Source organism: Schistocerca piceifrons, chromosome 11, assembly GCF_021461385.2.
Source record: "Schistocerca piceifrons isolate TAMUIC-IGC-003096 chromosome 11, iqSchPice1.1, whole genome shotgun sequence".
Taxonomy (NCBI): domain Eukaryota; kingdom Metazoa; phylum Arthropoda; class Insecta; order Orthoptera; family Acrididae; genus Schistocerca; species Schistocerca piceifrons.
The window spans coordinates 89158264-89172225 of NC_060148.1; the positions used below are offsets into that span (position 1 = coordinate 89158264).

The 13962-nt window shown below is 42.2% G+C and overlaps 1 protein-coding gene across 1 annotated transcript in view; it reads left to right on the forward strand.

The window, feature by feature from the left end:
- The first annotated feature begins 6070 nt into the window (after positions 1-6070).
- Positions 6071-13962, forward strand: part of LOC124719978 (zinc finger protein 135-like) — a 65818-nt gene continuing 57926 nt past the window's right edge. The window contains exons 1-2 of the mRNA XM_047245201.1: positions 6071-6106; positions 6444-6584. Coding sequence (XP_047101157.1) covers positions 6543-6584 — 42 coding nt within the window. The 5' untranslated portion in view covers positions 6071-6106; positions 6444-6542. The remainder of the gene's footprint in view (positions 6107-6443; positions 6585-13962) is intronic.

A 13962-nucleotide genomic window follows, 5' to 3' on the forward strand; every position in this document is an offset into this window, starting at 1 on the left:
TACAGGTCAACTGAAGTACGGGATACTGGTGCTAGCTAGACGAAAAAAGCGACATACGTAACATTGGTATAATTTACCTACACAGATCAGCTGAAGAACAGGATACAAATGTTATGTGTGTCGTTATTTTTCGCCTACGCTAGCACTAGTATCCTGTTCTTCTGTTGACCCCTATAGTTCAACTGAAGAAAAGGATACAAAATTTACTGTTGTCGACAGCAAGACCATCATAGTTTTCAGTCCATAGTATTAGTATCGAAAGCAAAAAAGTTCTATCCCATACTTCACTTTACCTATAGAGTTTAAATGAAGTATGGGATACAAATTCTATGTCTGTCTTTTTTTCGCCTTTGCGTAGTACAACTAAGGTACAGGATGCCAATATTTTGTACGTCGATTTCTTCGTTTTCGTTAGCACTAGTTTCCTAGTCTTCAGTTGACTATATAGGTCAACTGAAGTACGGGATACAAATATTATGTATGTATATCTTTTCGCATTCGCTAGTAATAATATCTATATAAGAACAGAATGGTGGTAGTAACAGAGGCCAAACAAGCAACAGCTGTAACAGTTGTATCCCGTACTTCATGTGACCAATATAGGTCGACTGAAGAATAGGATACCAATGCTAATGAAAACGAAGAAATCTACGTACGTTAAATGTGTATCCTTTACTGCAGCTAACCTATACAGATCGACTGCAATTCAAGATACAACTCATTTAAATATCATCTGAACTGTTACATGCTAACGTTACTTCTATCCCTTTTTTTCTTTATTTTTTACAGACGTATTAGGCCGGCCGGAGTGGCCGTTCGGTTCTAGGCGCTACAGTGTGGAACCGCACGACCGCTACGGTCGCAGGTTCGAATCCTGCCTCGGGCATGGATGTGTGTGATGTCCTTAGGTTAGTTAGGTTGAAGTTCTTCTAAGTTCTAGGGGACTAATGACCTCATATGTTAAGTCCCATAGTGCTCAGAGCCATTTGAACCATTTTTTGAACAGAAGTATTAGGACTCAAACAAGCGATATACTTAACATTATGTTCGAAATATTAATGCATGTTGAACATGTCTATCATCTTTTTTCTCTGTCCTGCATTCCTTTGTTTACGAACACTCGTCTTTGCTGTTAAATCTGTGTAATAAATCATGTCTGGCAAAGTATGACTTCATTGGTCAAAGCTGACGCGTTGTATCCCTTTCTTCAGTAGTCCCCAAAGATTTATAGATTCCGTTTCAAAGGTTGGCAGTGTTGTTTTGCATATCTTGATGATATACTCATATTTTCAGAGAGCCCAGAAGAACACAAACAGCACCTGCTTGAGGCATTTAAACGCCTTGACGAATACAGAGTAGTGTTGAACACCTCAAAGTGTGTTTTTGGCCACACAGAGGTTACCTTTTAAGGCCACCGGATTTCGTCAAAGGGGTCATTGCCGTTACCGGAGAAAGTAGACGCTATATTGAATATTCCACAGCCAGAAACTGCTAAAGAAGTGCGACGATTCTCGGGAGTCCTTAACTTCTACCAACATCATCTACCTCGTGCGGCAGAATTCCAAGACCCTCTTACCGCAGTTTTCAAATGGTTAAAATGGCTCTGAGCACTATGGGACTTAACTTCTTAGCTCATCAGTCCCCTAGAACGTAGAACTACTTAAACCTAACTAACCTAAGGACATCACACACATCCATGCCCGAGGCAGGATTCGAACATGCGACCGTAGCGGTCACCCGGTTCCAGACTGAAGTGCCTATAACCGCTCGGTCACCACAGCCGGCACCCCAGCTTTAGCTGGTCCTAAAGTTAAAGGCCAAATGCCGGTATTGTGGACAGAGTCGATGGAAAACGTGTTCAGAGGGGCCAAGAAACGTATAGCAGACACAGCCTTTCCTGCAAAATGTTCAAATGTATGCGAGTTCTTATGGGACCAAATTGCAGTGGTCATCGGTCCCTAGAGTTAGACACTATGAGGTGCATTCAAGTTCTAAGGCCTCCGATTTTTTTTCTCCGGACTGGAAAGATATAGAAACATGTGCATTGTCTTAAAATGAGGCCGCGTTCGTTGTCAATACGTCCCAGAGATGGCAGCACCGTACGGCAGATGGAATTTTACCGCCAGCGGCGAGAATGAGAATTGTTTTAAATACTTAAAATGGCGACGTTTTCCTTACTTGAACAGCGTGCAATTATTCGTTTTCTGAATTTGCGTGGTGTGAAACCAATTGAAATTCATCGACAGTTGAAGGAGACATGTGATGATGGAGTTACGGATATGTCGAAAGTGCGTTCGTGGGTGCGACAGTTTAATGAAGGCAGAACATCGTGTGACAACAAACCGAAACAACCTCAGGCTCGCAGAAGCCCGTCTGACAACACGATCGAGAAAGTGGAGAGAATTGTTTTGGGGGATCGCCGAATGACTGTTGAACCGATCACCTCCAGAGTTGGCATTTCTGTGGGTTCTGTGCACACAATCCTGCATAACGACCTGAAAATGCGAAAAGTGTCGTCCAGGTGGGTGCCACGAATGCTGACAGACGACCACACGGCTGCCCGTGTGGCGTGTTGCCAAGCAATGTTGATGCGCAACGACAGCATGAATGGGACTTTCTTTTCGTCGGTTGTGACAATGGATGAGACGTGGATGCCATTTTTCAATCCAGAAACAAAGCGCCAGTCAGCTCAATGGAAGCACACAGATTCACCACCACCAAAAAAATTTCGGGTAACCGCCAGTGCTGAAAAAATGGTGGTGTCCATGTTCTGGGACAGCGAGGGCGTAATCCTTACCCATTGCATTCCAAAGGGCACTACGGTAACAGGTGCATCCTACAAAAATGTTTCGAAGAGCAAATTCCTTCCTGCACTGCAACAAAAACGTCCGGGAAGGGCTGTGCGTGTGCTGTTTCACCAAGACAACGCACCCGTACATCGAGCTAACGTTACACAACAGTTTCTTCGTGATAACAACTTTGAAGTGATTACTCATGCTCCCTACTCACCTGACCTGGCTCCTGGTGACTTTTGGCTTTTTCCAACAATGAAAGACACTCTCTGTGGCCGCACATTCACCAGCCGTGCTGCTATTGCCTCAGCGATTTTCCAGGGGTCAAAACAGACTCCTAAAGAAGCCTTCGCCACTGCCATGGAATCATGACGTCAGCGTTGTGAAAAATGTGTACGTCTGCAGGGCGATTACGTCGAGAAGTAACGCCAGGTTCATCGATTTCGGGTGAGTAGTTAATTAGAAAAAAAATCGGAGGCCTTAGAACTTGAATGCACCTCGTACTTAAACCAACGTAAACTAACCTATGATAAGAACAACACACACACCAATGCCCGAGGGAGGACTCGAACCTCCGGCGGGAGGGACTGCGCAGTCAGCGCCGCTAACCACACAGTCACTCCGCGTGGTCCCTTCTTGCACATCCGGCTTTGGAAGCACCTCTCGCACTGGTAGTAGACGCTAGCCAAACGGCAATCGTTGCTGCCTTCCAACACCAATGCCCGAGGGAGGACTTGAACCTCCAGTGCGAGGGGCCGCACAGTCAGTGACATGGCGCCTCTACCCATGTGGCCACTCCGCGTGACCCCTTCTTGCACATCCGGCTTTGGAAGCACCTCTCGCACTGGTAGTAGACGCTAGCCAGATGTCAATCGGTGCTGCCTTTTAACAATATGTAGACAGAGCCTGGCAGCCTCTCGCATTCTTTTCACGAAAGCTATCTCCTGTTCACCAACAATAGACTGCAGCCAACCGTGAATTGTTAGCTGTTTATGTGTCCATTAAATATTTCTGTCCACTGCTGGAAACTAGAGTTTTTGTCACTTTTACAGACCGTAAACCCCTCACCTGTGCCTTTCGGTAAAATAGACAAATGTTCTCCGTGACAATATAATCAAATGGAGTTCATTGCACAATTCACTACAGATGTACGGCATATACCGAAAATTGACAGTGTCGTTGCAGATTGTCTATGCCAGGTGAGCAGTATCACGAAGACTGTAGATTTCGCACAGCTAGCCCGAGCACAGGAGTCTGACCTGGCACTTCGAGACTGTTTACAAGATGCCAAGTCTGGCCTTCAACTTCAGCCAATTGACGTTCCTGCTACAAACACAAAGCTATATTGTGAAGTTCTAACTGGGAAACTCGTCCATTCGTTCCTACCACACTATGCAAGCAAACCTTCGAAAGACTACATAGTTTTTGTCACCCTGGCCTGAAGGCAAAGTTAGACTAATAGCTACCTGTTTTGTGAGACCCGGAATAAAAAAAGACTGTCGCACAAGTGTACAGTGCCAGTGCAGCAAGATTTCTCGCCATGTTTCTGCGCCGGTGGGCAAATTTCCAGGCACAAGAGCACCGTTTGCCCATATTCATATTGATGTAATAGGTCCGCTTCCCCTTCAGAAGGACAGAGTTACCTACTGACAGTAATAGACCGATTCACACGCTGTCCAGAAGCTATTCCGGTAGATAACATTTCTACTGAGACGCTAGCCACTGCATTTGTGTCACACTTTATCACCCGTTTTGGTTGTCTGCTTCATATAACCATGGACAGAGGGCAGCAGTTCGAATCTGACCTATCTGCCCAACTACGTAAATTTTGCGGCGCTGTGCATCAGACAACAACAAGTTACCATCCTGCCAGTAATCTCATGACTGAATGTTGGCATCGATTGCTTAAAGCTGCCTTAATGTGCCATGAATCACAATGAACCTCTGCATTACCACTGGTTTTGCTCGGCCTACGTAAAATGTATAAAGCCGATCTAGGAGCCTCACTGGCAGAACTGGTATATGGAGAAGTCCTGCGACTTCCCGGTGAGTTCGTGGACCTACACGCAATTTCACTGGATCATGATAATTCACCAGTATTTGTCACGCACCTCAGGGGAAGGCTGACATAGATCCAACCGCGACAACCATCACGCCATGGTACATCACAAACATTCATACCCTGTGAGTTACGATCCTATACACACGTAATGTTGCAAGTAGAGATCATCAACCCGCCACTCACACTGCCGTATAATGGTCCACATCACGTCGTCAGTAGAGGTGACAAAACATTTAATATCATCGACAATGGCAAGATGGATACCATTTCTGCTGATAGAGTGAAACCAGCGTTCGTCCTACTAGACTCTTCACATCTTCTACACTCTCCATATCTGCGACCCAATTAGGCGAAACCTCCGGCCATCACCCAGCAATCTCCACCGGCACCATCACCGGCTCCGATTGAACGGCAAACGCGTTCCAAACTACGGGTTCACTTCCCGGCACACTTCAGAGACGTCACTTCCAGTATCGTCCAAGAGCGCTCCGCTTTCCCGAAGGGGGCTGGTGTAGCGACGTCGGGGGTCAGCCGAAGCAGATGTCAATCAACTGATCGGCTGGCTTATGTCAACAGGGTTCGCAAGCTGACCGCCAGGAGCGCTTTCTCCTTGTTGCAGCGCGCGCTCCATGAATTTCATAATTTGTTTTGACTTTTTAGGTTCCATGAATTTAATAATTTGCTTGGACTTTTTTAGTATTCTTGTTACTGTTACCGTTTCCTTACTTAGTTACCAAAAAAACTGGTAATATTCGTGGCACTGGAAATCTTTGGTAATGTTTTTCCTGCTGTTATGTGAGCTAAAAATACCGTCTTGCCTAATATTTACGGACCCATACAGCCCAGTCATGGCTACAAAAATTTCAATTTTTGCTCGCCAATTTCTATTTAGTGGCGCAGCGAAAAAAAAACAAGATGCGTTGCCAATGTCGGAAAGCCGAATGATTGAGCATCAAGCGTTGTGTCGTGCGTCATAGCAAACCATTAAACAATATATTTCAGATGGTAGTTATTATACTTATTTACCGACGGAAACAGACATCTATGTTACATAGTTAAAATGAATTAAACAGAGCTGACGTCTCCATTCATATTACTGACAATGTTTCTTCGCTTCAGACGTTGGCTATGCATGTTTGGGTTCAGAATGCGTAGGCTTAGCCTAGGTCAGAGAACAGTTGAATGTAGCATAGCGTTGTAGAGTTTTGTAAATTATTCGAAACGAGTGGAGTTTTGTTTATCTCTCGTGCTGGTGAGTCATCGTCGCTATTTGATAATCCGTGGGCTAGGTATAGATTAAAGTATATACTGCAATAACATATTTAATGTTGCAAAACCTCAACAAGTGCTTCACAACAGACGCAGACGTGTAGAAAATGCTAAGCTTATCGTTGGCTTGACAATATTTTAGGGCGTAGATGCGTGTATGACTGTTCTCGGTAAAATTCAAAATTAAATCGGACTTTTACACGTCTACTGACAATTCGTAGTTACAGCAGTTGCGTGAACTGGTGTGAATCCGAGAGTGATTAATCATATCAGGCTAATCAATGCGTGTGTGTGTCTTGCTGTAAGTGCAGTTGTTTCAGTCTCCGTTATCAACAGTGCCTGGGAACACGAACCGAATCAAGGAACTTGATGCCCGAGATTTCTGGTCGTCGGCCGATGTGTCACTTTGTAGTATTGCCATGAAGGAAGAACCTATGAACTCCTCCTCGCCGGACGACGAGGTGAGAATGGACCCCAATTCTTTTATTTCTTTCTTTCATTCATTCATCCATCACGTTCCGTAGACCCCTCAAGGAGAACTTTCAGGTACGTGGAACAAGCCGATGTATGCTGATAAAAGAGACAAGGAACTCGTGGAAACATACTGTGTACCTATATTAACACCAAACTAGCCATACTGGGTTGGACACATCTGCATTTCTGTTAGTTAATGTGCAACATATGTGAATATGTCTCAAAATACTCGCAGGAGACCTGTCGATTGCCTGATATAGATTTTCTAAATTTACCCCGCAGTTTTAGTATTTACGACTAAAAGTGAGTTAAATAGTGCAAAATGCGTTTAATAAGTCGCGTAGGGAAATATTAGACTATGCTACAGACCAGTCTGGTACCACAACCAGTAATCTGCATTTACAGTCGTTCGCGTCTCCACGTTACAGCCATATTATCACTGTCAGATGTAATCTAGACATTGCTTTACACTAAATGTCAGTCGGTATTGCACAACCAGTATTCTGCGTTCACATTCGTAGGCTTCTCCACATTACAGCCATATTATCACCATCCAACCAAACCTGGACATTGGTCTACACAAAATGTCAGTCGTTATCATACTCTAGCTCAATACTGCTAAATGCATATTCACGCGTATGGCATCTCAGTTTAACTGAGTAAATTAGAAAGTAGACCTTCCTTTGAGAAAGAACCTGCACATTCCTGAAACATATTAAGTAGTTCCTGCAAATCTTCTATTGGTAATTTAACATTTACTTGACTACACTGGTCTGTTTCGAAGTATATAGTTGTTTTAAATACAGAATCCCGTATACAGTACATTACCATCACTACTTCAGCCATTCTCTTAGATGAAGTATGTTAAATCAGTAAATGGACTTACGTAGTCTATCAGGACGTGGGATGCCACCTCCCTCACAACTTCAAGACTTTTTATTAGTCAAGACATCAGTTTGACGTGGATAATTAACTATCATTTGTTTCTCACTTGTGTGACTTTCAAATATACCTTTTGCTGTGCAGTAACTTCTGCTGGTAATTCTATGTATTTTAACAGAGAAAATGTGAAAGTTCACATGAAAAACTATAAACTTTCTAGACTTTTGGAAATAAGGTGACAGAAATACCATGCTGGATAGTATCCGCGAGAATACAGTTTTGAAATGTCTCAGTGTTTCAGCATTGCCACTCACCTGAAAGCCTGGAGCTCTTTGTGTCTGTATAATATGCCATGGAAGTCTGCATCCATACTCCACAAACCACGAGTGCATGGCAGAGGGTACTTCCCATTGTACCTGTTACTAGAGTCTATCCCAATCCATTCACATGTGGAATGTGGTAAGAATTCCTGTGTAAACATCACTGTGCATGCTGTAATTAGCTTGATATCTTCTTCCAGTTCTCAATGGCACTGGTACATAGGGAGCTGTCATCAATTCCTAACTTTCTGATAGCTCATTGTGAGACCTTTAACAGGTTTGAGTGTACCTCGCTCATACGTATTTCCTCCATTTGACGTTTTTTGTGTAACTAATGAATGAAATGAGATATGATCCATCATCTTTTTGTCATAAGAAGGCAATGACTAGGAACTTAACACAGTACAGTCAGTAGCTGCACATAATGAACTTAATCCAATGTTATTGATAATGTTCTTGAAAACAAACCTGAAGAAGCAAGCCAAATCACTACAGTAACCATTAAACATATAGACCAAAAGGGAAATTGTGCATTTAGCAGTAGTAGTTTCATTCATCGGCATTACAGATGCGTATGATTCCACTTGTCTGCTTTCATCCATGAAATCATCAGTATGCCGCAAACTGCTAGTTCCAGTGTATACAGTATGGCGACAATGAAATAACTACACACCCACGCAAAGAAACACGAACAAAAATAAAAATGACACAATGTTTCACTCCAAGGGTTAACGGAAACGTCTGATTCCACCCATCTGCTTTGACCAGTGACGTCACTATAAATCTCAAAACTTTCACCACCACCACACTTAATCCTTCAACAAAAAAAAGGGTGCCTAGAAAATCATAATTGGAATTGAACACTTCTCTTGACCTGTTATCCTCACGACATCTCCACATGTAGCCGTCCCTGGTCTGAGACACCAGAACTTTAGGAAGCCTCGTTTCTTCATGACACACTGAACACTTCACGACTTCATCCAACAATCTTAATAGTTGAAGAAATTTTATTAGAGACAACGCACTGTCCCCCATCATCGCCGACAACCGTGAACTGTTATCCTTGTCAGTCATATCCATACCTGCCAAAGACGTAAACAAAGCAATTTACCAAAATTCACACACGACGAACAGAAAAGAACTACAATAACGTCGACATAACGAAACCAAAATCGTTAACGCACTGAAAAATATTCCACTGAAAGCACAGTCCCTACCAATACCACACATGTGCAATGCTATCACGCAAATGAACCCCATACGCCACGTAACGCGCTACCCATAAACACACCATCAGAGAGAACCACCGACCGCAACAATACACCACCTATGAGCACTCCACACACACACACACACAAACTAAACCGAAACCATCACGTAACACACAACACAAACACACCACCAGAGAGCACCACCAATCACATCAAAAAGACACCTACAAATATGCCACTCTCACATACTAAATTCCGTGCCTCATGTCGTCACACATCACAACAGCCTTATGTCACAGGTAAAAGCCAACGGGTGGAATCGGACGCTTTCGTTGACCACACTCCCAAAAATAAAATTAAACTAATGAGACAACCATGGAAAATTTGGGGTTTATGGTGGGAACAGCTAAATACACGACAATAAAAGAAACACTGTACCATCCTAAAACAAAAAAATTAAATTACTACATTCTGCCACACCAGCAAAACCACAGGAATGGACATTTGTTGACCTATATAGCTCAACCACAACTATCCATACCAAAAAAACAATATGTACAATTTTGCGGTGGACACACAGTGTGTAGTGGGGCAATCACTCTGTTGTAGAAATAATTCAAAAGCCAAGATCGCTTTACTGGATAACCGGTTTCAACACACTAAAGGTGCCATCGTCAGATCTGAATGTAGATTAACATCTGTAATCCATTTGGATATAATGATACATGAGGCAGACCAGCTGATGTAAAGTCATTGTCACAAAATAATTAAGAAACAACTGCTCTCCTGGTCATTCTTTTACATATCTCATGGAAAAGAATGACCAGGAGAACAGTTTTTCTTAATTTTTGTGACAATGATTTTATATCAGCTGATCTGCCTCATGTATCGTTATATCCAAATGGTTTATAAATGTTAATCTACATTCAGATCCCATGATGGCACCTTCAGTGTGTTGAAACCGGTTACCCAGTAAACAGTATTTAAGTGATCGTGGCTTTTGAATTATTTCTAATACCTACAATGTTGAAAAGTGGAATCGGAAATTTCCCTTGACTTATATAGTTAGACTGCAGCTACTGATACCAAAAAACTAACACAGACAACACCGAAAAGTGGAACCAAAACCGCACCAACTCAAAAACCCAAATGCTCCACACCCACTTCACGAATTGAAACAGAACCGACCTAGCATAAAAATACTACAGACAAAACAACAGAATGATTATAGAGTAAAACGGAAACAAAAGTTACTTACCAACAAAAGCCTCTGGCAATAACACTTAGGTTGCCCACAGTGTGCACACATGGACAGGCGCGTGTGGTCCTGCATCCCCCCCACAGCATGTGCCTGCATGGACAGACGCGTGCCCCCCCTCTGCCCCCCCCCCCCACTCCCCTCCACATACACAGAGCTAAAAAGTCTCCTAAAACACCCACTTGTGAACATCATTGCGATATCCATTTCTAACTAAAAAACAATAACAAAATTAGACTTCTTTCCACACAACAAACACTGAACTAAACAGACCTAACAGAAACACCAAACACGTACATTAAAAAAAAAAAAAAAAAGCCTTAGTTCAACTCACTGCAAACACTTACGCGACCCATGTTACTGCACCAACTACCTAAACTCAAAGCCACGTTAGCATAATGACAATCAAAATTCAAATGAACCCAATACCACGTGTTAAACTGAGCACTTCCACATCCACCAGCAGAGGGCACCATCAAATACAACAATATGACATCTACAAACACAACCAACTCGGAAACACCGCATAGTAGTGATGTCACACACCACCCCACCATTACGTCACGGCTCAAAGCAGCGAGGTAGATTCAGACGCTTCCATTGACTCTATTCATCTGTGTGCCACTGTTGCAAGGATATTGGATGTGGCATAGTAATACAATTTAGGAACATCAAAAATAACGTAATCCATATAAACAGGCATGTATGTACTTACAGGTGTATTTTGACAGGGGTTTGAGAGGTAATTGGCCACTATCCTGTCATTTACTTGGAAGTAATTTCATGAAATGACAGAATACCTAAACCTGGATGAGCAGATGGAGATCAGAGCATCCACCCTCCCAAAAGCAAGGCAATTCTCTTTAAAACAGCATGACCTCACATGGTTCTTCCTTAGAGTACAATGTTGCTTTGCAAAAAGTTAAGTAATAAGACTAGTGCCCTACTGCTCATACATTATTCAGTACCAGTCATGAACACATTACTCATACAGTGTTTCATAGTGTAACACTAGACACGCTATCAACTGCCATCAGGACCTCAATGAGAATGTTTGGTTTTGATTTTGTTTGCCACAACTTCCCATTTTGTGTCCTGAAAAAATTGAGCCAGCATGCATCTGTAATGAGTGAGATTTTAAGTTCAGAAAGGGGATAAGGTGTTGGTATTACATATTGCATAGGTTTGGAAGTAAGTTTTTTCAGAAAAGAAAATGAAACCAAAGACAGTGCAAAAGCATTATCTGAAATGATAGATGTTTATTTATTGTCATCTGAACGTTGCGATTCCACCCATCTGCTTCAACTGTGTTATGTCTCGTGACTTCATGATGGCACAGTCTTTTTGAGCGGGATCATGTTAGTCGATAGCCTGTTGTTGTATGGTGAGCCACATTCTTGGGTTGGATGTTTGTTTCAAAGTTGTTTGTTAGGGATCTCAGCCAGTGATTTGATGTTATTAGTTAAGTGTGGGAGGTTATCATTGAAAGAGTTTGTTCTCTTTTGCCAGTGAGTTACATTTATTTTCTGTGTTACAGGTGATTCGGTATTATTAGTGCTGTCTGTTTCTTATGGTTGGAAATTTAATAGTGTTTTTGCCTTTTTTGTCAGTAATGGGTTGTTGTTGTTGTTGTTGTTGTTGTTGTTGTGGTCTTCAGTCCTGAGACTGGTTTGATGCAGCTCTCCATGCTACTCTATCCTGTGCAAGCTTCTTCATCTCCCAGTACCTACTGCAACCTACATCCTTCTGAATCTGCTTAGTGTATTCACCTCTTGGTCTCCCTCAACGATTTTTACCCTCCACGCTGCACTCCAATACTAAATTGGTGATCCCTTGATGCCTCAGAACATGTCCTACCAACTGATCCCTTCTTCTGGTCAAGTTGCGCCACAAACTTCTCTTCTCCCCAATCCTATTCAATACTTCCTCATTAGTTATGTGATCTACCCATCTAATCTTTAGCATTCTTCTGTAGCACCACATTTGGAAAGTTCCTATTCTCTTCTTGTCCAAACTATTTATCGTCCATGTTTCACTTCCATACATGGCTACACTCCATACAAATACTTTCAGAAACGGCTTCCTGACACTTAAATGTATACTCGATGTTAACAAATTTCTCTTCTTCAGAAAAGCTTTCCTTGCCATTGCCAGTCTACATTTTATATCCTCTCTACTTTGACCATCATCAGTTATTTTGCTCCCCAAATAGCAAAACTCCTTTACTACTTTAAGTGTCTCATTTCCTAATCTAATTCCCTCAGCATCACCCGACTTAATTTGACTACATTCCATTATCCTTGTTTTGCTTTTTTTGATGTTCATCTTATATCCTCCTTTCAAGACACTGTCCATTCCGTTCAACTGCTCTTCCAAGTCCTTTGCTGTCTCTGACAGAATTACAGTGTCATCGGCGAACCTCAAAGTTTTTATTTCTTCTCCATGGATTTTAATACCTACTCCGAATTTTTCTTTTGTTTCCTTTACTGCTTGCTCAATATACAGATTGAACAACATCGGGGAGAGGCTACAACCCTGTCTTACTCCCTTCCCAACCACTGCTTCCCTTTCATGTCCCTCGACTCTTATAACTGCCATCTGGTTTCTGTACAAACTGTAAATAGCCGTTCGCTCCCTGTATTTTACCCCTGCCACCTTTAGAATTTGAAAGAGAGTATTCCAGTCAACATTGTCAAAAGCTTTCTCTAAGTCTACAAATGCTAGAAACGTAGGTTTGCCTTTCCTTAATCTTTCTTCTAAGATAAGTCGTAAGGTCAATATTGCCTAACGTGTTCCAGTGTTTCTACGGAATCCAAACTGATCTTCCCCGAGGTTGGCTTCTACTAGTTTTACCATTCATCTGTAAAGAATTCGTGTTAGTATTTTGCAACTGTGACTTATTAAACTGATAGTTTGGTAATTTTCACATCTGTCAACACCTGCTTGCTTTGGGATTGGAATTATTATATTCTTCTTGAAGTCTGAGGATATTTCGCCTGTTTCATACATCTTGCTCACCAGATGGTACAGTTTTGTCAGGACTGGCTCTCCCGGGGCCGTCAGAAGTTCCAATGAAATGTTGTCTACTTCGGGGGCCTTGCTTCGACTCAGGTCTTTCAGTGCTCTGTCAAACTCTTCACTCAGTATCGTATCTCCCATTTCATCTTCATTTACATCCTCTTCCATTTCCATAATATTGTCCTCAAGTACATCGCCCTTGTATAGACCCTCTATATACTTCTTCCACCTTTCTGTTTCCCTTCTTTGCTTAGAACTGGGTTTCCATCTGAGCTCTTGATATTCATACAAGTCGTTCTCTTATCTCCAAAGGTCTCTTTAATTTTCCTGTGGGCAGTATCTATCTTACCCCTAGTGAGATAAGCATCTACATCCTTACATTTGTTCTCTAGCCATCCCTGCTTAGCCATTTTGCACTTCCTGTCGATCTCATTTTTGAGACGTTTGTATTCCTTTTTGCCTGCTTCATTTACTGCATTTTTATATTTTCTCCTTTCATCAATTAAATTCAATATTTCTTCTGTTACCCAAGGATTTCTACTAGCCGTCGTCTTTTTACCTACTTGATCCTCTGCTGCCTTCACTACTTCATCCCTCAAAGCTACCCATTCTTCTTCTACTGTATTTCTTTTCCCCATTCCTGTCAATTGTTCCCTTATGCTCTCCCTGAAACTCT